This window comes from Gossypium arboreum, chromosome 5 (genome assembly GCF_025698485.1).
Source record: "Gossypium arboreum isolate Shixiya-1 chromosome 5, ASM2569848v2, whole genome shotgun sequence".
Taxonomy (NCBI): Eukaryota; Viridiplantae; Streptophyta; class Magnoliopsida; order Malvales; family Malvaceae; genus Gossypium; species Gossypium arboreum.
The window spans coordinates 39770781-39797357 of NC_069074.1; the positions used below are offsets into that span (position 1 = coordinate 39770781).

At 34.2% G+C, this 26577-nt stretch overlaps 1 protein-coding gene across 1 annotated transcript; it reads left to right on the top strand.

The window, feature by feature from the left end:
- The first annotated feature begins 6101 nt into the window (after positions 1 to 6101).
- On the top strand, positions 6102 to 6680 carry LOC108450888 (uncharacterized). Its single transcript, XM_017748656.1, has 2 exons — positions 6102 to 6179; positions 6261 to 6680. Exons 1-2 carry the CDS (start codon positions 6102 to 6104, stop codon positions 6678 to 6680), a joined length of 498 nt encoding a protein of 165 aa, XP_017604145.1.
- Positions 6681 to 26577: the final 19897 nt, after the last annotated feature.

Below are 26577 nucleotides of genomic sequence, written 5' to 3' on the forward strand. Positions count from 1 at the left end.
CCTGGCACAGTCCAATTCTATCTTAGCAGTCTAGTGCGGCAATTGAGTGTCCCAAAATTCGGAGTTGCCTTAGGACTTTATACAAAAGACTTTATGGAGGCCGACAATTTTCCTCATCTCCACCGTCATATCCATTATGCACTTTCCTCATGTTGGGCAGCCCTCATGCCAGCTACATGCATCTATGACCTCAGCTGTCTAAGGCATCGCCTCTATCTCTAGCATTACGATATCTCCACACCATTTTAGCCCACACCTTAACAGGGCGACGAAAGAGCACTGGCGTCATTAACACTCACGACGCATACTTCTTATGGACCATGAGGTAAGGGCATGTTTTTGATCTCTCATACTTCATCGCCCTCGTTTTTCGCCATCAAACTGATCCACACTGAAAAGGAGTTATCAGCATCGGCCCTTACATGACTCGTCTAGCTCGACACTTTGGGCTCTAAACACATCGGTGTAGTCCTCATCGCTCACATTCATCGTCTTGATGTCCCTAAAAGGCATCTCAAGTATGCTCCACATGAGGATGATAGAGCGTTGTCATGGGTTCAATCCTCCTCAGTAACAACTAGCATGAGCCACTGATGAGGACGACCCCGAGGATATTCCTGACAATATCCATTCATTCTATGAGGACCCACTTTCTCAGCCACCGCCGAGTCACAGACCAGTTCATGCAGCTACTTCATTGACAGAAATTTCTGACCACCTGAATCGCTTTGAGCAATATTGTACTCTGCGATTCGATAGCATAAAGGCGACTCTGTAGCAGATTTGCCAGCATTTGTACATTTCGCCTCTAGCACCACCACCTCACGATCCAGCTACTGATGATGACTTTTGAGTCCATTTATTTTCATTTGCTTTCCCTTTTGTTTTTATTTTTATTTTTACTTTTATTTTTATTTTTATTTTTATTTACACATTTCATGTTCTAAAAGGACTTTCATTAGTATATTTTGAACCCATTAATGTTCTGGCTGTTTCATTATGAGTAACCATAACAACCCCATCGATATAACTCCCTAAAACATTACTGGTGATATCGTAGTTTCAAAAAGGTCAGTTGATTGGTGCTACTCAAGAATATACAAACAATCCTATGTGGTTAGATAATCCACGAGTTCCATGTCCTGCTCGACCACGACCATAACCGCCATGACACCAACCACCACGATAACCTTTTCGCTTGGCGCTGTGATTGTGGAACCCAACCTCTACCAACACCTTCACCTCTACCTAGCTCCACATGCATTTCATTCACAATGTCTACAAATCCACTCCCACTATTCCAAGGAATACATCCAAATTCAGGGTAGTTTCGCTTCTTCCCCTCTCTTTTGATATTATGTTTATATTGTTATTATCTATCTTTGTACATTGAGGACACTGTACATCTTAAGTATGGGGCGGGTTATGATATTATGATTATCAGAAAATCCCTGAATTATATATTTTTCTCAAATAATTTTCTTATATTACTATTAAAATGAATTTTGATTAACTTATGATTTTTATTGATATGTTTTGGATCAAAACATAGGTAATTGTGCATTGATTGTCTAACTTTGAGACAGTAGAAAATTAAGCATGATAAGTTGACTTTTGAGAATTAAAATTGCTAGGTTGTCTCCCTGAATTGAGGTATTATCTTGAAGTTCTAAGTTTACAGGATAGACATCAAATGCCCATAATTTTTTTTAGATTTTGAGCCTTTTAGAGCATATATTTTCCTTTCTCACTTATTTTATTGGTTATGAGTGTGTCAACATTGATTTGCTATTCTAGAACTTGCTTCGATTGTGCATATCAAGACCACACCTTTGATGTGATATACTGAGATGATAAAGGCACTTAGGTTTTAACCCACTTATCCCACAAAAAGTCTACCCACATAATTGACCCTTAATGAACCCCTTTGAGCATTAACATTGTTTCTTGATTTTCCCGTGAATGATAACCTACAACTTAACCCTTTTTGATTCGTTAAGAATTTCTCCCTTTGTACTAACTCCCTTTTTATCGAGATTTGATTTGATTAGTTACCTAGCTTTGTTCGTCATTTCAGTTACTGAATTATTTCTTATTATGTACTTCCCATTTTTTTTCTTATTCATAAAAAAAATTGAATATTTATTCATATAATTACATATTGTTATAGAAAGTTTGGATAAGTCAAAGTTCTTATATTGAGAAAAAAGTTCACCTCATTAGTTTTGGATAGTTTTAATTCTGGCAGTTGTTTATAATTTATGTCTCTAAGACTGTTAATCTATTAAATTAATCTCGATACGAACCCTCTTTTCAACCTTTATCTACACCTTTAACCCAAGCCCCATTACAACCCTGTTAAAGACCTTTTGATTGTGTATCATCTCATTTATAAGTGGTGGAGATTTGATTTTCATGCAAGCCTATGGTAATAACTTTTCATGTTTGACTATTGAGTGCTTAATTATTGAACCTTAAACACCTTGAATGATTTGAGTGAATCTTTAGTGAGGATGTAAACCCTTGTCGACTTAGAATTAAAGGTAATTACCTAGATAAAGGGGGATACCTGTGATCTTATGATTAAAATGCTCAACTTGGATTGTTTGAAACTTTAATGTTCTTTTAGTTGAATTCTCAATGTGTGATTACTTGTGGGTTACTTTGAAACATTCTTGATGAGAATTATAAATCGAGAAGAATTTATTTAACTGTGCCTTGAGGATTTTGCTTGAGGACAAGCAAATGCTTAAGTGTGGGGATATTTGATAAACCATAATATATACATATTTTTATCCCATGCTTGGCATAATTATGAATAATTTATCTTTGGTTTTATTGAATTCGATGCTCCTAATTCATTAATTTCATGTTTTTTACTCAGGAAAGCATAGGATAGTGAAAAGTGCAAGAAACGGGCCAAAAAACAGACAAAATAGGCTAAAATCAGTGGTTCACACGGCCTAGGAACTTCCACACAGGTAATCCACATGCCCATGTGTTACACACGGGCTAGCCACATGCCAGTTTGTCATGGCCGTGTCGACATTAAACCACGTCAGAATTGCACACGGCCTGAGCACCTTCACACGGGCGTGGCACACGGCCGTGTCCCTGTCGAGCCCAAGTCTAATTCTATTTGGAAAAGGCTAATTTTGGGCTATTGGGCATTCCAAAGTCTATAAAAACACCCTAGAAGAGGATCAAAGGGGATACGGAGAGCAGAAAGTAAAAAATACTCAAAGACAGCCATTGGAATCAGCTCGGAAGCAGGAATTACTTCAAGCCTGAATATCTCTATTCAATTTCTACCGAAGTTTTTGGATTTCTTATATTTTGTTATTTTCCTAATTTTAAGATCTTTTCCCCTGTCGTTATGAACTAAACTCCCTAAATACCTACGGGAGATGAAACCTAAGACAAATTTTATTATTACTTGAAATATATGATAAATACTTTTTTTATTCTTAGTTATGAGTTTTAATCCTTGATTTAATATTCCAGGATATTAACTCAGGTTTTGATGTGCTTATTTAGTGGAGCAAAAGTCCCTGTTTAAGAATAGATCTTTCATAATTAAGCGGAGTTGCATGCAATCCTAGAGATAGGATGACAAAAATCTACAAGATTTGAGTCAAATCTAATAAGAGAGTCCATAGAATGAGTTAATACGACAATAGGGGTTTTAATTAGAAAGAAATTTCGATTAATCAACCTAAGGTCAGCTATTTTTAGTATCAAAAGGTAATGAAGCATTTCTAGCATATATGTTTGATACTAGAGATTCAGAATCAAAACTAGATCAGTTACCAATTGTTAGTGAGTTCGTTGATGTATTTCCTGAAAAGTTGCTGGGTTTACCTTCTGATCGTGAAGTTGAGTTTGTGATTGGTTTGATTCCTAAAACTGCACCTATATCAATATTACTGTACCATATGGCACCAACTGAACTAAAAGAATTGAAAGAACAATTGCAAGAGTTATTAGATTGAGGGTTTATTAGACCGAGAATGTCTCCCTAAGGTGCACCTGTTTTTTTGTGAAAAAGAAAGATAGTTCTTTGAGATTCTGCATAGACTATAGACAGTTGAACAGAGTCACAATTAAAAATAAATACCTTTTTCCACGTATCGATGATTTGTTTGATCAATTAAAATGTGCCACATTATTCTCGAAGATAGACCTCTGATCTGGGTATTACCAATTGAAGGTTAAAGATTGTGATGTGCTAAAGACTGCTTTCAGAACTCGTTACGATCATTATGAGTTTTTGGTAATGGTATTTGGTTTGACTAATGCCCCTACTATTTTTATAGATTTAATGAATCAGATTTTTCAACCTCATTTGGATAGATTCGTTGTTGTGTTTATTGACAATATACTAATCTATTCAAAGACAGAATTCGAATATACTAATCTATTCAAAGACAGAATTCGAGCATGCACAAAATTTGAGGATCATACTATAGACTTTGAGAGAAAAGCAGTTGTATGCAAAATTTAGTAAATGTAAATTTTGGCTTTGAGAGGTTGGATTTTTGGGTCATATAGTATCAGCTGATAGGATTAGATTCAATTCGAGTAAAGTTTCTACTATGGTAAATTGGAAAACTCTGAAAAATATTTCAAAAGTGTGAAGTTTTCTGGGTTTAGCAGGTTACTGTCGACGTTTTGTTAGAAAATTTTCAATTATTGTTACACCGATGACCAGATTATTACAGAACAATGTTGAGTTTTTTTGGTCCAATAAGTGCCAACAAAGTTTTGATCAGCTGAAGAGAATGTTGATGGAAGCCCTAGTTTTGACTTAGCCTGAATCTGGAGTAGCGTATGCTGTTTATAGTGATGCATCTTTCAATGGTTTGGGTTGTGTACTGATGCAGTTAGGAAAAGTAGTAGCGTATGCTTTTCGGCAATTAAAGTCGCATAAGAAGAATTATCCTACACATGATCTCGAGTTGGCCACGATTGTATTTGCTTTGATGATTTGGAGACACTATTTATACGACAAGAAATGTCACGTATTTACAGATCACAAAAGTTTAAAACATATTTATAAATCACAAAAGTTTAAAGTATTTGATGACTCAGAAAGAATTGAATTTGAGACAAAGGTAGTTGTTAGAATTATTGAAAGATTATGATCTGGTTATTGAATACCATCTTGGAAAGGCTGATGTAGTTACGGATACACTTAGTTGAAAGTCATCATTGTTTGCACTTCAAGCATTGAACACTCATTTAAATCTTAATGAAGATGGTTCTGTATTAGTAGAGTTAAGAATAAAACCTCTGTTTCTATAATGAATTCGGGAATTGCAAGATGATGATCCAAAGTTGATGTTGAAACGGTAGATGGTTCAGAATAATTTGGATTCAGAGTATAGTGTTGATGATAGTGGTACATTGTGTTATCGTGATAGAATCTGTGTTTTGAATAATTTAGATTTGAAAAATGATATTCTTTCTAAAGCTCACAGTAGCGCGTACACTATCATTCGGGCAACATGAAGATGTATTGTGATTTGAAACCGATGTATTAGTGGTCGGGTCTCAAACGAGAAATTTTTGAGTTTGTAGCTAAATGTTTGATTTGTCAACACGTGAAAGCAGAACATCAAGTACCAACAGGTTTACTATAACATATTATGATTTCTGAATAGAAATGGGAGCGAGTCATAGTGGATTTTGTATCTGTCTTACCTGTAACTTCAAGAAAAAAAGATTTGATTTGGGTGATTGTTGACAGATTGACTAAATTGACACATTTTATTCCAGTCAGAACAGACTTTACTTTGGAGAGATTAGCGAAATTATATATATATGAGATTGTGAGATTACACGAAGTTCTAATATCCATTATTTTGGATTGAGATTCGAGGTTTACATCAAGATTTTGGAGTAAACTTCATGAGGCTCTTGGCACTAAGCTTAATTCCAGCACAACATTTTATCCTCAAACTGATGGGTAATCAGAACGAGTGATTCAGATTTTAAAAGATATGTTGAGATGTTGTATACTTGAATTTGAAGGTAGCTGGGAAAAGTATATACCGTTAGCTAAATTTGCATAAAATAACAATTATCAATCCAGTATAAAAATGGCACCATTTGAAGCTCTGTATAGGAGAAAATGTAAAACACTATTATATTTGTCTGAGCTGAGTGAATCCAAAATGGTAGGAGTTGATTTGATCCGAGAAACTAAGGATAAAGTTCGGATTATTTGAGACAGTTTGAAAACTACATCTGATCTTTAGAAATCAAATGCAGATCTGAAAAGAAAAGATATAGAATTTGTTGTTGGTGATTGGGTATTCTTAAAAGTCTCTCCGTGGAAGAAAGTGTTACTGTTTGGCAAGAAAGGAAAGTTGAGTCCGAGATTTATTGGACCGTGTGAAACTGTTGAAAGTATTGGCCCTATAACTTATAGATTAGCTTTGCTTCCTGAACTTGAGAAAATCCATAATGTGTTCCACGTATCGATGCTGAGACGGTACAGAACTGATCCTTCACATGTGATTCCTCATAGTGCAATTGTGTTACAACCAAATTTGACGTATTCGGAGGAACCAGTGAAAGTTTTAGCTCGGGAAGTCAAAGAATTGAGGAATAAACGAGTACCATTAGTAAAGTCTTGTGGCATTGGCATGGTTCAAAAAAAGATACCTGGGAAATAGAAGAATTAATGAGATCCCAATATCCAAATCTATTTTCAGCTAACAATTTCGAGGACGAAATTTCCTAAGGGGGAAGAGTTGTAACTGCTCAATTTTCAGTGGTGTCGAAATTAGTGGTTCCTAGCCACCAAATCCAGGAATTAAGTTCGTAAATATTATTATTTAATATTTAATAGTTAAATATGGTTTTAAAAAAAAGTTTTCGAAATGGTAATTTGTGTTTTATAAAGATTAATTAGGTCAAGTGGTTTTAGAAAGTGAGGTATCGGGACCTTGTTTCTATAAACTGAGTCGTAAAGATTTTAATAAATATTTACGGAGTGTCATTAAGGTAGTATTAAAGTTTCGTTGAAAATTTTTAACGTTTCGATAGTTAATTAATTGAAAAGGATTAAATTGAAAAAGGTGCAAAACTTGCTAATTATAAAAATTAAGTGACTAAATGGCTTAATTAATAAATGAGGGAGGAATTAAGAAATAATTATGCCTAAATTAAAAGATGAGACGGCATAAGGAGAAAAAAATAATAAAATAAAGCTAGTTAATGGAAAATTTGTAATATTATTGAAATTAAAACAAATAAATTGAAATTGAAGATATGCAATTCTTCTTCAATTTTGGATCAAAAAGACATAGGGAGAGCTCTTTAAGCTGGTTTTACCTATTTTTGCTTTATGTGAGTTCAATTCTTACCCAATTCTTATAATTTTTATGTTTTTGAGATTGTTACAATTAGGTCCAACTAAACCATAACTTTGTTTTTGATTTTATTAAAATATTTTGAAGTTCTCATTGATAAATATTAGATTTGATGAATAACATAGAGTTCTGACTTTGATTTTGTTGTATGATAATTTTATAAAGTGATTTTGGTTAAATATTGATTTTAGATTAAATTGTGAAAAGGTTAAAATATTAGGGTTTGATAGTAAATTATTGGTTTATTAGGGTTGTATAATGGCCTATAATATTTCAATAAATTATTGATTGAGGAAAATGAGTTAATTTGATAGATTAACTAATTAAAGGATTAAATTGCAAAAATTGTAAAAGTTTGGGGTAATTGTGTAAATTTAAAAAATAAAAGGGTATTAATTGTGAAATGAATTATAAGTGAAATATATGCTAATGAATGAGTAATTTTATATTTGAGATCAAGATCTCGTAGAAACTCGTGAAAAAGGAAAAATAACATAATAGTCCCTGAACTTCTACAATTGCTACAATTCAGCCCAGGTAAGTTTGTACGGTAAAAATTTTATATTTGTACAAATTTGATGAATGATATTGTGCATTTATTCTATTGTTTGTAAATGAGTCATTGTTGGAATTATAATATTAAATTGGATATTTGGTTTGAATGGAACGCAAGATTTGAGTACATTCTTGATTTGGCGTATGACAATATTGGAGGAAGATATCGGAAAATTACCCAAGTAAACCAAGGTTCAGCATTTGTTTCAAGCTCTTGTGTGTTCAGCTCTTACGAGCTTTTGTTCAACTCTTCTAAGTTTCTGTTTAGCTCTTACGAACTTCTGTTCAACTCTTATGAGTTTTTGTTTAGCTCTTACGAGTTTCTGTTCAACTCTTACCAGCTTCTGTTCAACTCTTATGAGTTTTTGTTTAGCTCTTACCAGCTTCTATTCAAGTTTGAAGCTTCTGGTGGTGTATGTAAGAGTATGCCCAAAGATCAATCACGAGATGGCTGTAATAACATACTTGATTTATCATGTTTATTGATATAAGGCGTTGCCATTATTATTTCAGTTTCTTTTCTGTGTACATAAATAAACTATTTTATAATAATGTCCTGAGAATAATATGATTATTCTTAAAAGATCCTTAGTCAAGTATTATTGTTGGCTAGGACAACAATAATGCATTAAGACTAACATGTAGTTGATTAGTGATAAAGAGTTGTCATTGATATGGAGTGTCAAAATCAATGCATGAATATGTGTGTTAGAGAACAACATATTGGACTGACCTGTTATGAGTATGTTTCTTGGATTATTATGTAATTGTCACAACATTACTCATAGTGATTAATATGTATATGATCCTCATACTTGAGATCATCATTATCCCAACATTGTGAGTTGTATATTTTGATATAGTCAAATGAACATCGTAACTGGTTGTTCTATAAAAACAAATGTTGGATATACCACAATCTATGTAGAGGGATATGGTTGATCAATATAGGATAAGTCCCTCCTACATAATGGGATAATATCTTAGGCCACTTGATTGAGTGAGACTAGAAATGCATGGCCATGCTCAAATAAGTTGGTATGAGATGTCATACTTATTTGTGTATCATAGTTCACTTAAGGTATCAAGAAACATGGGATGGACTATGCAAGTGTGACTATTCCATGACTTGTGTCCATTCCAAAGATATAGGACTTAAGGATTAATGCATGAAAGGTTAATCACAAAAGGTTATGTCGAATCATGACTTCTCGTAACTTAGGTAGCAATGATGCATTGCTAGATGCCACTCATTGCTTGTAACATTAGAATCGTTCTAATATTACTGCTAACGTTACAAGAACCTATAGGGTCACACCCTATAGTTGAAATGAACAGAGTAAAACATAGTTGGTATTGTATTCTGATTGTCAGATGAATTAAATTAATTATAGAATTAATTTAATTGGGCAATCAAATTGTTGAACATACTAAACATACAAGGATGTTGTACACATAATCAAAACATAATTTCATTAGTATATGAATTTGGTTCAGTATATAAGTTTAAATAAATGTAGTTTATTGAAATTTTTGTTATAATTAATGTAATTATAATTTTCGGTTAAACATTATTATATTTATTTTAATGATGACTATTATATTCAGATTAATTTTAATGAATTAATATTCATTAAAAAGATATACCAAATAAAAGGGTGTTATATATGGCAAGGGTAAAAAACCCTAAAGAGATAATATATAAATAAGCCCGAAACTATGCTAAAGGGTCTAGCAGCCGTCAAGCATAAAAATCACTGAAATAGTTTTTGAGATTTTTCTACCGTTCATTGTCAACTGGGTGGACTATGTAGAGGCCGACATTGGAAAAGTTGCGGTTTGGTTCGATAGTGGTTCAGGATTCTAGTTGCCTAGGCGTCGCTGTCTACTCAGATTGAAGTTTTGGTAATTTTGAAACCTTTTATCACCACGATTCGTTCCTTCCACATGGATCCATGGTTTGGATCGTCAAAATTTTTTAATTATTTTATTTTTCTACTGCGCCTTGGAGGCAGCGGCGTTCCAACAGTGGTATCAGAGCCACTTGTGTGATATGGACTCGGGTTTAAATACTTGGGTGATGCAATTGTATGTATGCATGTTTTAATTTTATTATGTTTTTCTGTTTAAATCGTTTAAGCAAAATCTAATAATTGTTCCCTTCGATAAGTGATTAGATGTTAATCATGGTGTTATGGCTTATTCGGTTTTATGTTATTGCTGTAAACCTTAATAAATCTATTATGATGTAGCGATGATTTTACAATTTCCAGTAAGAGTTTACTGGCCAGTGGAACAAAGGGTTGTTCCGATATGAAACCTCAAGGATTAAAATCCTCAAAACACGATTCTGTTAGTAAAAGTTATCAAATCGTGAGGTTTCATTCGACTAGGGTATGCGGTTCTACAGCGGGGGCTCTGCCCCGGCACCCCTGGTCCATACCACGGGGGCTCCGCCCCCGTACCCCCTTCGGCTCGCTCTCTTCGAACGCCTCAGATCCCCATCATCTTCCAGTATGTTTTGTAATAAATAAAACTTAATGAGCCATAAAAAAGGTTGAAAGGATATTTTAATATTTCACTTGACAAAAACGTTGAATGATATATGCTATTTTTGAAATACACGATGTTTGAAATGCATAGTTATAGCCCGATGACCCATTTGATAAAAGGTTGTAATTTTATAAATACGGCCTGCGTGTCGTGCCTTACTACTATTCTTTTGTATTTCTCTTCTCATCTTACTTCCTCGTATGTAAAATGAGTTTCTGAATTTTGTAATTTGTAAAAGTTGCTGTGGACTAGACGAGAATGAAGATGGGCTGACTAGTGTGGATCGACAACTTGTGAAATGGCTTACACTTTTAGGTTCCCTTTTGGTTCTCCCATTGGCTTGGGTTGAACCACCATAGTTTATGGGCTATAATTATTGCATTTATTTATTGATTTACTTACTCATGTATGAGATGCTATGGATGTCTAAAGCATGCAAATTTGGTAATAATAAACCCCATTAATTGATGAGATCAATTAAAAGATTAAATGGACTAAAGTAGACCATAATTGGTGAGATGTAACACTCTAATAAAATCCCTCTATTAAAATATTAAGTCAACATGGCCTTCCAATGTATGCCCTCGTTAAGGCCTCGATCAATACTATGTAGGTTTTGCCAAAGCGAAGTACTAGTATTTATCTTGGTTAAACACGAAGAATAAACAAGTGATATTCGCTGGTTAAAAATTGGTTAATGACCTAACTAGGTTACTCTAATAGGATTAGAAACCTAGAGGCAAGTAATTTGGATAAATCATAAGATGATTAGAACAAGAGTTGTTCACCAAATTGTAAGAGTTACAAATGATGTAATTAGCAAGTGTTGCTTACCTAAATAACCATAATCTTGAGAGTAAAGCCAAAGCTGACTTAAGAGGAGGTGAAATATGGATCCTTGACCCACTAGAAATACTTTCAAGAAAGTCTTTCCGAAATTAATATATGAGGGTTATTAATTTTGAAATAGAATAGTGGGAAACATCATATAATAAAGTCCTTTTAATGATTGATATAAACATAGTAAATTTATTCACACGCATATTTTATTATTGTAGATATATTATGGCTGCAAACACTAATACACTCTCATTGTGATCGGTCCTTGAGAAGGACAAATTGAATGGTTTGAACTTTCTTGACTGGTTCCGTGACTTGAGGATTGTCCTTAAACAAGAACGGAAATTATATGTCATTGAAAAATCACTTCCTGATGAACCACCTGCTAATGCCTCGAGGGCTGATAAAGATGGTTACAAGAAGCATCTCGATGATATGGTAGACGTTGGATGTCTTATGCTTGCCACTATGAATCCTGAGCTTCAAAAGCAACATGAAGATATGGTTGCTTATGATATGATCGAGCACTTGAAAGAATTATATGCAAGGCAAGAGAGGTTCGATATCTCTAAGGCCCTATTCCAATGTAAGCTGGCTGAAGGAAGCCCAGTAGGACCTCATGTCCTTAAGATGATTGGTTATATTGAAAGCCTGTCTAAGCTTGGGTTTCCATTGGGCCAGGAGTTGGCCACTGATGTTATTCTGCAATCGTTGTTGGGATAGCTACTGACCATTGTCCTCAATTTCAATATGAATGAAATTGACAAGACTCTGCCACAATTGCTTAGCATGTTACAAACTGCTGAAGGAAACATGAAAAAGGTTGGACCCAAGCCTATAATGATGGTCCATAACAATAAGGGCAAGGGAAAGACCGAAGTCCCGACAAAGCCTAAGGGAAAAGGTAAGCCCAATCTTGGAAAAAGAAAGGCTGCACTGAAACCTAAATGTGGGGTATCTAAGGAAGGAAATTGTTTTCATTGTGGTGTGACTGGACATTGGAAGTGGAACTGCCCTATCTATCTTGAGGAAATTAAGAAGGCCAAAGCAAGTGGAATGTCTGCTTCAGGTATTTATGTTATTGATATTAATTTATCAACTACTACTTCTTGGGTATTAGATACTGGTTGTGGTTCTCATATTTGTACTTCATGCATGGGACTACAAAAGAGTACGACTTTGGCTAGAGGAGATGTGGACCTGCGAGTTGGAAATGGAGCAAGAGTTGCTTGCATTAGTGTGGGAACATATACTTTATCTTTGCCTAGTGGACTTGGTTTAATTTTAGAGGATTGTTATTTTGTGCCCGTTTGACTAAAACATTATTTCAATTTCTTGTTTAGACAAGATTGGTTTTGAGATAATAATTAAGAATAATTGTTGTTCCTTTTATATCAATAATGTTTTCTATGGTTCGGCACAATTGATTAATGGCCTCTATATTTTAGATCAAATGAATCCCATTTACAACATAAATACTAAAAGATCTAAAATAAATGACTCAAATCAAACTTATCTTTGGCATTGTCGTTTGGGCCACATAAGTGAGAAACGCATATCCAAACTCCATAAAGATGGTCTTTTGGATTCATTTGTTTTTGAACAATTTGAAGTATGTGAATCTTGCTTATTAGGAAAAATGACTAAATCTCCTTTTACTGGTAAAAGTGAACAAGCTAGTGATTTATTGAGCTTAATACATTCAGATGTATGTGGACCAATAAATACACAAGCCAGAGGTGGATTTCACTACTCCATTATTTTCACTGATGATTTCAATAGATATGGGTATGTTTATCTCATGCGCCATAAGTCTGAGGCCCTTGAAAAGTTCAAGGAATTCAAAAATGAAGTACAAAATCAACTAGGCAAAACTATTAAGACACTTCAATCTGATCGAGGTGGAGAGTATTTGAGCCTAGAGTTTGATGATCTTTTGAAGGAATGTGGGATTGTCTCACAACTTACTCCTCTTGGTACTCATCAATGGAATGGAGTTTCTGAGAGAAGAAATCGAACTCTATTAGACATGGTTCGATCCATGATGAGTCATGCTGATCTACCGACTTCTTTTTGGGGACATGCACTTAAAACAGCTATTTTCACACTAAATCGTGTTCCATCTAAATCAGTTCAAAAGACGCCATATGAGATATGGACTGGGAAACGTCCCAGTATGTCTTTTATGAAAATTTGGGGTTGCGAAGCTTATGTTCAACGTCAGACGTCTACTAGGCTTGAACCCAAATCTGAAAGGTGTATCTTTGTGGGGTATCCGAAAGAAACCAAAGGATATTATTTCTTTAATCCCACTGAGAATAAAGTGTTTGTTGCTCGGACTGGTGTCTTCCTAGAGAGAGAATTTGTTTCTAGAAAAGGAAGGGGGAGAAAGATTGAACTTGAAGAAATTTGAGAATCACAAGATACCACTGAACCAGAGATGAACAACAGCAAATTCCACAAGAAATTGAGGAATAAGTAACTGCTATAGAAACACAACCACCGTGTAAATCTTTAAGAGAACGCTATGCACCTGAGAGATATGGATTTCTCATTACAATGCATGGTGACATTCATCTTATAGATCAAGATGAGCCTAGGACTTATCAAGAAGCGGTGGTGAGCCCAGACTCTGAGAAATGGCTCGAGGCCATGAGATCTGAGATGGATTCCATGTATGGAATTTGGTTGACCCACCCGAAGGGGTTAAACCTATAGGGTGCAAGTGGGTTTTCAAAAAGAAAACGGACATGGATGGTAATGTACAAACATACAAGGGGCGATTAGTCGCTAAAGGTTTTCGTCAATTTCATGGTGTTGACTATGATGAAACTTTTTCTCCTGTAGCTATGTTTAAATCCATCAGGATCTTGCTCGCCATAGCTGCATTTCATGATTATGAAATCTGGCAGATGGATGTCAAAACAGCTTTCCTTAACGGGAAACTTGAAGAGGATGTGTACATGACACAACCTGAAGGTTTTGTCAATCCAAAGGATGCTGGAAAGATATGTAGGTTACAAAGATCCATTTATGGATTAAAGCAAGCTTCTCGAAGTTGGAATATTTGTTTTAACGATGCAATCAAAGAGTTTGGTTTTATCAAAAATGAAGATGAGCCATGTGTTTACAAGAAAGTTAGTGGGAGCACGATCACATTCTTGGTACTGTATGTGGATGACATACTTATCATGGGCAATGACATACCTACCTTACAGTCTATTAAGACTTGGTTAGGAAGTTGTTTTTCTATGAAGGACTTGGACGAAGCCACTTACATCTTAGGAGTTAAGATCTATAGAGATAGATCAAGACAACTACTAGGTCTAGGTCAAGGTACATATATAGATAAAGTATTGAAAAGGTTAAATATGAAAGAATTTAAGAGAGGATTCCTACCTATGAGACATGGTATTTCACTCTCGAAGGAGATGTGTCCTTCAACTCCACAAGAGAGAGAACGCATGAGTAAAATTCCATATGCTTCTGCTATTGGATCTATCATGTATGCCATGTTATGTACCAGTCCAGATGTCTCATATGCCTTAAGTATGACGAGCAAGTACCAAGTAGATCCCGGTGAAGGTCACTGGACCACAGTCAAGACTATCCTTAAGCACTTGAGAAGAACTAAGGATACGTTCCTAATATATGGAGGTGAGGAAGAGTTAAGTGTAAAAGGTTACACTGATGCCAGCTTCCAGACCGACAAGGATGATTCTCGATCGCAATCAGGTTTTGTGTTTTGCCTTAATGGTGGTGCTGTGAGCTGGAAGAGTTCAAAGCAAAGTACAGTAGCCGATTCTACAACAGAGGCCGAGTATATTGCAGCTAGTGAGGCGCGAAAGAAGCTGTTTGGATCAAGAAGTTCATTACTGAACTAGGAGTTGTGCCTAGCATATCAGATGCTATAGAACATCGATGTGATAACAATGAAGCTATTGCACAAGCTAAAGAACCCAGATCTCACCATTGATCTAAACATATATTTAGGCGCTACCATCTTATTCGAGAGATTATCGATCGAGGGGATGTAGAGATATGCAGAGTACCTACAAATGATAACATTGCTGATCCCTTGACCAAGCCTCTGACACAGTAGAAGCATGATCGTCACACTAAGTCACTTGGTATTAGATATATGAGTGATTGGTCTTAGTGCCAGTGGGAGATTGTAAGAGTATGCCCAAAGATCAATCACGAGATGGTTGTAATAACATACTTGATTTATCATGTTTATTGATATAAGGCGTTGCCATTATTATTTTAGTTTCTTTTCTGTGTACATAAATAAACTATTTCATAATAATGTCCTGAGAATAATATGATTATTCTTAAAAGATCCTTAGTCAAGTATTATTGTTGGATAGGAAAACAATAATGCATTAAGGCTAACATGTAGTTGATTGATGATAAAGAGTTGCCATTCATATGGAGTGTCAAAATCAATGCATGAATATGTGTGTTAGAGAACAACATATTGGACTGACCTGTTATGAGTATGTTTCTTGGATTATTATGTAATTGTCACAACATTACTCATAGTGATTAATATGTATATGATCCTCATACTTGAGATCATCATTATCCCAACATTGTGAGTTGTATATTTTGATATAGTCAAACGAACATCGTAACTGGTTGTTCTATAAAGACTAATGTTGGAAATACCACAATCTATGTAGAGGGATATGGTTAATCAATATAGGATAAGCCCCTCCTACATAATGGGAGTAATATCTTAGGCCACTTGATTGAGTGAGACTAGAAATATATGGCCATGCTCAAATAAGTTAATATGAGATGTCATACTTATTTGTGTATCATAGTTCACTTAAGGTATCAAGAAACATGGGATGGCTATGCAAGTGTGACTATTCCATGACTTGTGTCCATTCCAAAGATATAGGACTTAAGGATTAATGCATGAAAGGTTAATCACAAAAGGTTATGTCGAATCATGACTTCTCGTAACTTAGGTAGCAATGATGCATTGCTAGATGCCACTCATTGTTTGTAACATTAGAATCGTTCTAATATTACTGCTAACGTTATAAGAACCTATAGGGTAACACCCTATGGTTGAAATGAACGGAGTAAAACATAGTTGGTATTGTATTCTGATTGTCAGATGAATTAAATTAATTATAGAATTAATTTAATTGGGCAATCAAATTGTTGAACATACTATACGGACAAGGATGTTGTACACACAATCGAACATAATTTCATTAGTATATGAATTTGGTTCAGATATAAGTTTAAATAAATATAGTTTATCAAATCTTTATTATAATTAATGTAATTATAATTTTCAGTTAAACATTATTTTATTTATTTTAATGATGACTATTATGTTCGATTAATTTTAAGGAATTAATATTCATTAAAAAAGATATACCAAATAAAAGGGTGTTATATATGGCAAGGGTAAAAAACCCTAAAGAGATAATATATAAATAAGCCCAAAACTATGCTAAAAGGTCTAGCAGCCGTCAAGCATAAAAATCACAGAAATAGTTTCTAAGATTTTTCTACCGTTCATTGTCAACTGGGTGGACTACGTAGAGGTCGACATCGGAAAGGTTGCGGCTTGGTTCGATAGTGGTTCAGGATTCCCGTTGCCTAGGCATCGCTGTCTACTCAGATTGAAGTTTCAGTAATTTTGAAACCTTTTATCACCCCAATTCATTCCTCACACATGGATCCATGGTTTGGATCGCTGGAATGTTTTTAATTATTTTATTTTTCTGCTGCGCCTTAGAGGCACCGGCGTTCCAACATTGTATTTGGAAGACGCAACTCTTATGAGTTTCTGTTACCGATGTACTCTTATCTGTAAGTCGTTCTTCGAATGGGAAAGATTTGGTAAGGTGATTTATTTATTGAAATTGAAAAGCATGTTATTTTTTTTTTTGGTAACAACTTGAAAACGGATTTATTCATCAATTAAAGTTGTGATTGATAGGGAGTTATCGTGAATGATTTTTATTATTTGATTTATTATAGTTAGTTCAGTAAGATTTTTACTTATCCCGCCGAACTTACTTATGAAAATGTATCGATTAGTCAAGGCTTGGCTTGTGAAAATATTATGATAGATATTTTGTCTAAATAACCAACTTACATATTGGTATGACAATGAGGTATATTGTGATATGAGTAGGAGTGTTATATGTATGTATGTAATTGAATTATAATGAACTTTTGTAACTTAGTTAGGTAAATTAAATACGTAAGTGTGGATATTGGTGGACTTATTTTTAAGTTGCCATTAGACGTACTTATGAGTATATTTATTGTATATAGTAGTATTACACGTATAATGCTTTATTTTAGCTTGTGTTGAATGCCTTTTTATGGCTTATTGATGTGTAAATTGTTGAGGCTACGTTAGTATCAATTTGGGTGAGAAATGTGGCTTAGAAAATCACCTATTTTCATCCACATGGGTAGAGACACAGGCGTGTATCTCAACTGTGTGTCCCCGGTATCATTTAAATTGCACAACTCAGTATGCACACACAACCTAGCACACGGCCGTGTGGCTTGGCCGTGTGACCCAAGTGAGAGAGTTACACAGGTAGGACACGGGCTGGACACAGCCATGTGTCCCTATTTCGAATGCCCATACAGCCTGGCCACACAGTTATGTGTCCCGACTAATTTTTAACACGTATTTTGGGCCTCGAGGGCTCATATAAGGGGCAATATGTTTGATTTTGATTAATTTCTGACATGAATGTTATAGTATATGAAATGTCTATTTATTTGACCTGTAATCTTTGGTAATGCTCCATAACCTTGTTTCGGCGATGGATACAGGTTAGGGGTGTTACAATAACCCCCTCTCCCTCTCTTCATCTTTATTTTTTTTCGTTTCCTTTTTTCCTCCATTGTTGCTGTTGCCTACACCTCCCCTTTTACCATCTTCTTCTTTTTTTTTTCTTTTTTTTTTGCATCAAGATTGTGCACCATCTCCTTTATTATATTGCTTCAATTTTCCCCCAAATAAATCAGCCAAAAATCTGAAATATTGGACTCCAAAATCGATCCCAAACATTGCCAAGAAGGTGTCATTGTCGTTTCTCTCAACTAGCTTGGGTAAGATTTTTCTTCTCCTTATTTTCTTGGTTAATCTTGTCAATTTAAAAACCAAAATTTCCAGATATAAAATTTGGGAGATTTTAAATGTTTTTAAAGGTATTTTTCCAGAGTTTAATGAGGTCTCAAACTATTTTAAAATTCAGCCCAAATTTCATGGTAAGGAATCGAACTAATTTGAATTCATAAAATAGTTATTAATTTGACAATTGGTTTGAACCCATAAGTGGGTAATTTAGAGTTGGTTAAATGGTAAATTGATTGAATTTATACTGAATTTTGGTTTAGGATCATATAAAGGTTTATTAAGGAAAATTGGAAGATTTACTAAGGTGAAAATTGGAAGATTCACTAAGGTGTTGCGAGAAAGCAAAAAATAAGGTGTGGGTCCTAAACTTGTAAAATTTGTTTGATAATGATAAATCTCATGTTATATTTTATAAATTATCTTGCTGATTGGTTTGACTTAATAGCCAAAATTTTTCTTCTATGAGTGGCCGAACCAGGTGCATTTCGAGCCTTAAAAGATTGTTGTGTTGACAGAATTACTAGTTTGACTGTATGAATGTGTAATTGAGATTTTTATGCATAATTATATTATGTGATATGAGAATGTTTGATTGAATGGTATGAAATGTTGAGATATTAGGTTTATGCATGATTTAAATGCATGAAATATTACTATCATATATATATGTGAGGTTGCTATTGTTGCACAATGAAATTCGTAAAGTATGTGAATTGAACGATATTGATAGATACCATCTTAATGGTAATTTAAAAATTGGAACACTGCTTCAATTTCCCCAGAGATAAATCGAGCCTAAACTGAAATATTGAACTCCAAAATCAATCCCAAACATTGCCAAGTTCTGTCACGCGATACCCAGTTGCAGATATCGCAACCGTGCATTTTGGAGGCTTAAAGCCTCCAAATACTCCAAAACTCTCAAACCTTCTCTTATTTCCCCAAAACATTCATTCTAAACTCTTAAAAACTCTTCCCCCTATCATTTTCTCTCAAGATCCCCTTCAAATTTCCTTCTTGTAACATCCCAAATTTAGTTCCATTAAAATGAAGAAATATATCAAAAAATAAGGAGTTGACTCAATGGTTAGTTATTTAATGTAAAAGCATTAAATTTAGTTGGAGATCCCAAGTTCAAGTTTCAACTCTTAAAAAATAAATTAACTTTTGCAAATTCTCTTTTTTTTTTTTTTATGTGTTGCCATCCAAGCCTAGTAAACCTAGGTATAAATACAATATTTTTATCAAAATAATCAATCTTTGAATTCCTTTTCTTCTACCTTAGCCGTCCCTAACTCCTTCTCCCTCTCTTAATGTTTATTTTTTTCTTTTCCCTTTTTTCCTCCATTGTTGTTGTTGACTACATGTCCTATTTTACCATCTTCTTCTTCTTCTTATTTTTGCATCAAGATTGTGCACCATATCCTTTACTATATTGTTGAAATTTCCCCCCAAATAAATTATCCCTAAATCTAAAATATTGAACTCCAAAATCGATCCCAAACATTGCCAAGGTGTCATTGTCGTTTCTTTCAACTAGCTTGGGTAAGATCTCTTTTCTCTTCAATTTCTAGGTTAATCTAGTCAATTAAAAACCAAAATTTCCAGATCTAAAATTTTGGAGACTTTAAATATTTTAAAGGTATTTTTTCAGATTTTAATGAGGTCTCAAATCATTCTATAATTCAACCCCAATTTCAGCCACCATGGGTGGTGGTGTGTGCACATATGTGTAGAATAGGGGGTTGTTTTGTTTCTTGAATCTTTCCCACTTAATTAAAACCATAATTTGAGTTCTTAAACCCTCCTAATCAGCTATTAAACCCATGTCAATTAGGGAAAAACATTTTTGATCGTTTGGGCATTCAAAACTCGCAAATCAAAAAGTGTAAGTGCAATTAAACGTAAAATTAATTGTTGTTTCGACATAGTTGTAGGGTAAAGGTTATGGATAGATTAAATGAAGAAATTTAATCATTAATAGCTAATGATGTTCCGGTATATTATTGACTTAGGTGCTGACCCAAACATCTTGAATCAACCGTAAAGCCAAATAACAATCATACGTACAATTTGCATTGATACGTGGTAAGGAATCGAACTAGTTTGATTTCGTAAACTAGTTATTAATTCGACAATTTTTTTGAACCCATAAGTGGGTGATTGTGAGTTGGTTAAATGGTAAATTGATTGAATTTATACTAAATTTTGGTTTAGGATCATATAAAGGTTTATTAAGGAAAACTGGAAGATTCACTAGGGTGTTGCGAGAAAGCAAAAAATAAGGTGTGGGTGTAACACCCCTAACCCGTATCCGTCACCGGACTAAGGTCACAAGGCATTACTGAATATAAGCACAGTTCCGAACATTCTAATATTATCACAAGTCATATTCTTATATACATGTAAAGCATATAACTAATTAAATATAAACATTTTACATATACAAATCACATGTTAATCACTTTAATGATAAGCGAATACTAAAATAAAATAAAATTTTTTATTTCTTAATTCTATACGTCATGTTTAACCAATTAAGTCATATTACAAGGCATTAAGTCTCTTAGCATATATGTCATTATCAATTTCACAAATAATCAGTAATATTTCATTAAATATTTAAGTAATATCAATTCCATCATTCAACTTAAGTTAGAAGTTGACCAAATGCACATCCGCATATAATATATATATTTGTTACTTATTAACTAACCATTTTACTATCAATACACACTTAACACTTACTCAATATTTGTCTTCATAAATTGTACTTATTTTACAATCATATAAGCATGATATATGCATATGCATTTCAAAAACAAACTGAAACATAATGACAAGTATTATTCGATTTTCACATATAACAATCATAGTATAAGTGCATTTATACAAATACATATATAAGTTCAACTAACAAAACATATCTGATTAAATTAGCACATATCTTTTACCATAATAAACAAATCATGAATTATACATATCATCATTTCGAACCATAAGGGAATACCGAATATACCCTATGCATGTATCTTGATTGTCACCTAACTAGTATGTGATATACTTAGCTCATTTAACAACCATTATAAATCATGTAACTGAGACACATAACAACTTCATAAACATCATATACCTTAGATATACTCTCCACATAAGTTTAATCCAAGACCAAATATTAACACAACCCTTATCATTATAAACTACCGCAATTCACATGAAAAAATATATATGTCAAACTAATAATTAATTATATTCAATATCTCTTATTATTATTTAACCAAAAATACTTGTCAACCAAATGAGGTTATTACTATCATTACAAGTCATAACCGAAGCATTTTAACCAAGAGTAACATAACCAAATATAATTCATACTTACCAATATATCATGGCCGAATCATTCAAACCACATCCAGCTCACTAATCAACTTCAATGCACAAAAACGCATATCACAAATATCATTCAACCATAGCACCTAATATTATAACCAAAATGAACACAAACCATAATTAAACATAACCGACTTCAAGCAAGGTAGTTAGCCATTTTCTCATGGCTTTAATACATACTCATTCAAAATAATTAACCTTAGGACTAGCCTATACATGCCACATAATCAAGTCTCAAATATTATTTACTAAAATGATAACCAGATAGTGTGGTGTTGTCTCCATCGACTTCCAACCCGAGGAGATCTTTAAAAATCTATAAACATAGGAAAAAAACACATAATAAGCTTTGGGAGCTTAGTACGCTATAAGCAAATAAATAATTCAATGTCAATATCGATCTAATTACCAAACCAATTATACTATCATAATCACATTTAACTTCAAACTTATAATTTCATGTAATACATATACTTTCACTTTTGCCAAATATCCATACAACTAATATTAATATATCATTCAAATTTCAAAGCCACAATATCAATAATTAATCGAATATACATAAACTCATATACATATATTCATGAATCACTTTATAATTATTCTTTCTTTATATCATTTAGGCCGTACATAATCATTTATATAAGTTTGCACATAGGCCACTGTCGAAACCATTTTCTAAAGGGAGGTTTAAAAACTAGGGATCGACTTTTGAAAAACGAAAACGGGAGTCGCCACCAACCTTTTTAGGTGTGATTGGATCACCTTATAAAATGTTTTGGTCTACAAAAATTAAGAAAACAGGTTCAGAGTTTGTTACGTTTAGGAAGGATTAGCACCCTCGCAACGCCCAAAATTGGTACCAAATTGAATAGTTTTCTGTCTTAATGTCAAAAATTTGAAAGGATTTAAAAATATGATCCCTTTTTTAAAATCGAAATTATTTAAGTTGAAAAATCGAGATTCCTTAGCTCCGAAAGAATACAAAATCACATCCAGCATGATAGGACACAATATTCTTAAACTCTCGTAACTAAAATCATCTCGTGATTTACAAAATCTATTTAGAAGGATACTTTAGGCATTTAGACAAACGGAAATCGCAACTCAAAGACATGTTAGGGCACTATTTCCAATTCCTAAATCTGAAAAACATTGCCTCATTTTAGAAAAACTTTTGGATAAAATATGACAATTAAATGAAATATATTTTTTAAAATAATGATTTGAGTAAAATTTAAAAATAATTTACTAAGAGTAATACTAAAAAAATTATTAAAAATGAAAGAGTTTGATATGATACTAAAATTATTAAAAATTAAAATATATAAAAAATCAGGAAACATGGATTAAATCAAAATAAAAAGGTTGAAAAACGAAGATGAACAAAGAATAAAATAAGAACAAACCGTAGAAAATAAGAATGTAAGAGGGAAAGAAATTTGAGTGAAAGCTCTCAAAAATTTTTATTGTTTCCCAAAACTCCAGTGTGTTTACAGTGAAGGGAGAGGCCTCTATTTATAGTTGAACCTCTTCAAATCCAACGGTACAGATCAATTACATCAACGGGTAAGATTAAAAGGTATCTACAAATTAAATCTCTAAGATTACAAAATCATATCTTTTAAGATTGCATATCATATCTAAGATTGTATCATATCTAAGATTGCATATCATATCTAAGATTGCATATCATTGAAGATTATATTTCATATGAGTCAAGCTTGTAGATGGACCTTAAATCTTTTCAAGTAATGGGTCTTTCCGATCGGGCCAAATTATATTTGTAATTCTGGACTGAACTTGGACTTTTTTATTATTTTCTTTTGGACTTATTTCTGGGCCCGGGCAACAATGAGTGTCTACAGCTGCCCCTCTTTGCTCATTGTTGTGTAATAGGAATAGAACAAAGACTATAAAAGGACCAATTTTGCCCAGGCTCGTCGAGTCTTGAGTTCTTGATCCTTGATCTTCTTTAAATGGCCCCTTGATGACTTTAATCTACTTCACTGCAACTCAGGAAGGCGATATCTGCTATCTTTGATCAGCTCCCCATCTAATACAAAGACGCAAAATCTGTTATCTTCGATCTTCTCCCCGTCTAATACAAAGACGCCAAATCTGCTTCTTTAATCTACTCCCTGTCTAATACAGAGATGCCAAATCTGTCATCTTGGATCTGCTTCAATGTAAACACATGAAGGTCAGATCTGCTATGTCTTCGATCTGCTCCCCGTCTAATACAGAGATGCCAAATCATCTTGGATCTGCTTCAATAAAGGTCAGATCTACTGTGTCTTCAATCTGCTCCCCGTCTAATACAGAGATGCCAAATCATCTTGGATCTGCTTCAATGAAGGTTAGATCTGCTATGTCTTCGATCTACTCTCCGTCGAATATGGAGATGTCAAATCTGTTTCTTCGATTTATTCTCTGATAGTACAGAGATGCCAAATCATCTTAGATCTGCTTCAGCGTAAACACGTGAAAGACAAATCTGCTATGTCTTCGATCTGCTCCTTGTCAATGCAAGGATGCCAAATCATCTTGGATCTACTTTGATGTGAAAACATCCGAAGGTTAGATCTGCTATGTCTTCGATCTACTCTCCATCGAATATGGAGATGCCAAATCTGTCTCTTCGATTTGTTCTCTAACAATACAGAGATGTTAAATCATCTTGGATCCACTTCAGCATAAACACCTGAAGGTCAAATCTGCTATGCTTTAGCCTGTTACCCTACTGCATAGGGGATTAAGGCACATCAATCTTCATTGTCCCTTGAAGGACATAATCTGTATAATGTGTATGAGTTCATGCCTAATGATTAGGATGCTATGATCGAAGTGAGTCAAATGCTCCTAATTAAACCTGTTATAATGCAAAATGTTTATGAATATGACCCCTATTCCAGATGCCACCACTCATTTTTTCTTCGAAGTTTATCCTTATTTCTCTCGAAGTATCATTCCTACTCAGCCTGTGGGTTTGTACCATTCTTCAAATGCTATGACCCACCAAAAATGTCTGCAAGATGATCCTCTCTTAGGACCGAATCGTTTGATTTGTCCAATCATCATTTTGGACTAAAGAAAGAATTTCCTCGAGTTCTTTCAAACCTCACTTACGTGAATTCTTCAAACAATTATTCTGTTTTAGTCTCTTGTATTATCTAGAAATTTCCAGAGTAATGAGCAAAACTTCATTTGTGAAAATTATTTAGTTCATATATCATTATTTTAATGCAACATACTTTAAAAATAATGGAAGATGAATTTAATCTTGAGAATAATTAGATTTGAATAAATTTGTCAAAAATACAAAGGAAATTAATTTGAAAGCCTATCTTTGAGAAGAAAAAGAATCTAAAGATAGCAAACAGGACAAAAGTTAGATGCCCTAGATATCGTCGCTTGAGCATTTATATGCCAGCTCCATGAAGACTTTCTTGAATTCAACATGTGTTTAAAAGATCCAAAGTACTTTGTTGATGCCCCGATATGCAACGCGCTTCACTCTTCGTTGAATCAGATATAGCAAGATTACCGTGTGCTCTTCAAAATTTGAGCTGCCCTTTCGGGTTTTCAACTCAAAACCCCTTTGGTCACAAGGCGCCCTTCGCGGGTTTTCACCTTAGCCTCTCCATTTTTTTTTTTTGAGAAAACTCAAGGTGCCCTTTGTGGGTTTTCACCCTGAATTCTTCTCTCCTTTAGACAAAGTACTTTTTGGCTGAATCTGAATTCATTGGATTGGGCAAACTCTTCCCATCCATTTCCGTTAAGATCAATCCACCCCTAGAGAAGGCCTTCTTCACGACATACGGCCCTTCCCAATTTGGCATCCATTTTCCTCTAAAGTCCTTCTGAATAGGGAGGATCTTTTTCAGCACAAGATCCCCCTCGTGGAATTCTCTTGGTCGCACTTTCTTGTCGTAAGCTCGCATCATTCACTTCTAATACATCTGACTATGACGAATAGCCTTTAGCCTCTTTTCCTCAATCAAGTTCAATTGATCATATCGCGATTGTATCCATTCAGCTTCATTCAACTTTATCTCTGACAAGACTTAAAGAGACGGTATTTCTACTTGAATGGGTAATACTGCTTCCATCCCATAAACCAACGAGAAAGGAGTTGCCCCAGTAGAAGTTCTGATAGACGTTCGGTAAGCTAAGAGTGCAAGTGGTAACTTCTCATACCAGTCTCTGTAGGTTTCATTCATTTTCCCCACTATCTTCTTGATGTTTTTGTTAGTAGCTTCCATTGCCCCATTCATCTTTGGGCGATACGGCGAAGAGTTATGATGCTTAATCATGAACTGACTACAAACTTCTACTATCATTTTGTTGTTCAAGTTCAGTGCATTGTCTGATATGATCCTTTCAAGTATCCCATACCGACAAATAATCTCTTTCTTCAAGAATCGACTTATAGCCGACTTAGTAACATTCGCATAAGAAGCAGCCTCTACCCACTTCGTGAAGTAATCAATGACCACAAAAATAAAGCAATGCCCATTTGAAGCTTTTGGTGATATTGGCCCAATGACATCTATGCCCACATAGAAAAAGGCCATGGAGAAGTCATAACGTGTAGAGGTGAAGGTGGTACATAAATATTGTCTCCATAAATCTGACATTTATGGCATTTTTTGGCGTAGTTGATACAATCCCCTTCCAAAGTAGACCAATAATATCCAAACCTCATGATTTGTCTAGCCATCGTGA

Bases quoted from the DNA above. Each gene is read 5' to 3' on its own strand.
- LOC108450888 (XM_017748656.1), top strand. From the start codon at position 6,102: ATGGCACCATTTGAAGCTCTGTATAGGAGAAAATGTAAAACACTATTA. The intron at 6,180-6,260 runs GTAGGAGTTGAT...TCTGATCTTTAG, and splicing joins AGCTGAGTGAATCCAAAATG to AAATCAAATGCAGATCTGAA.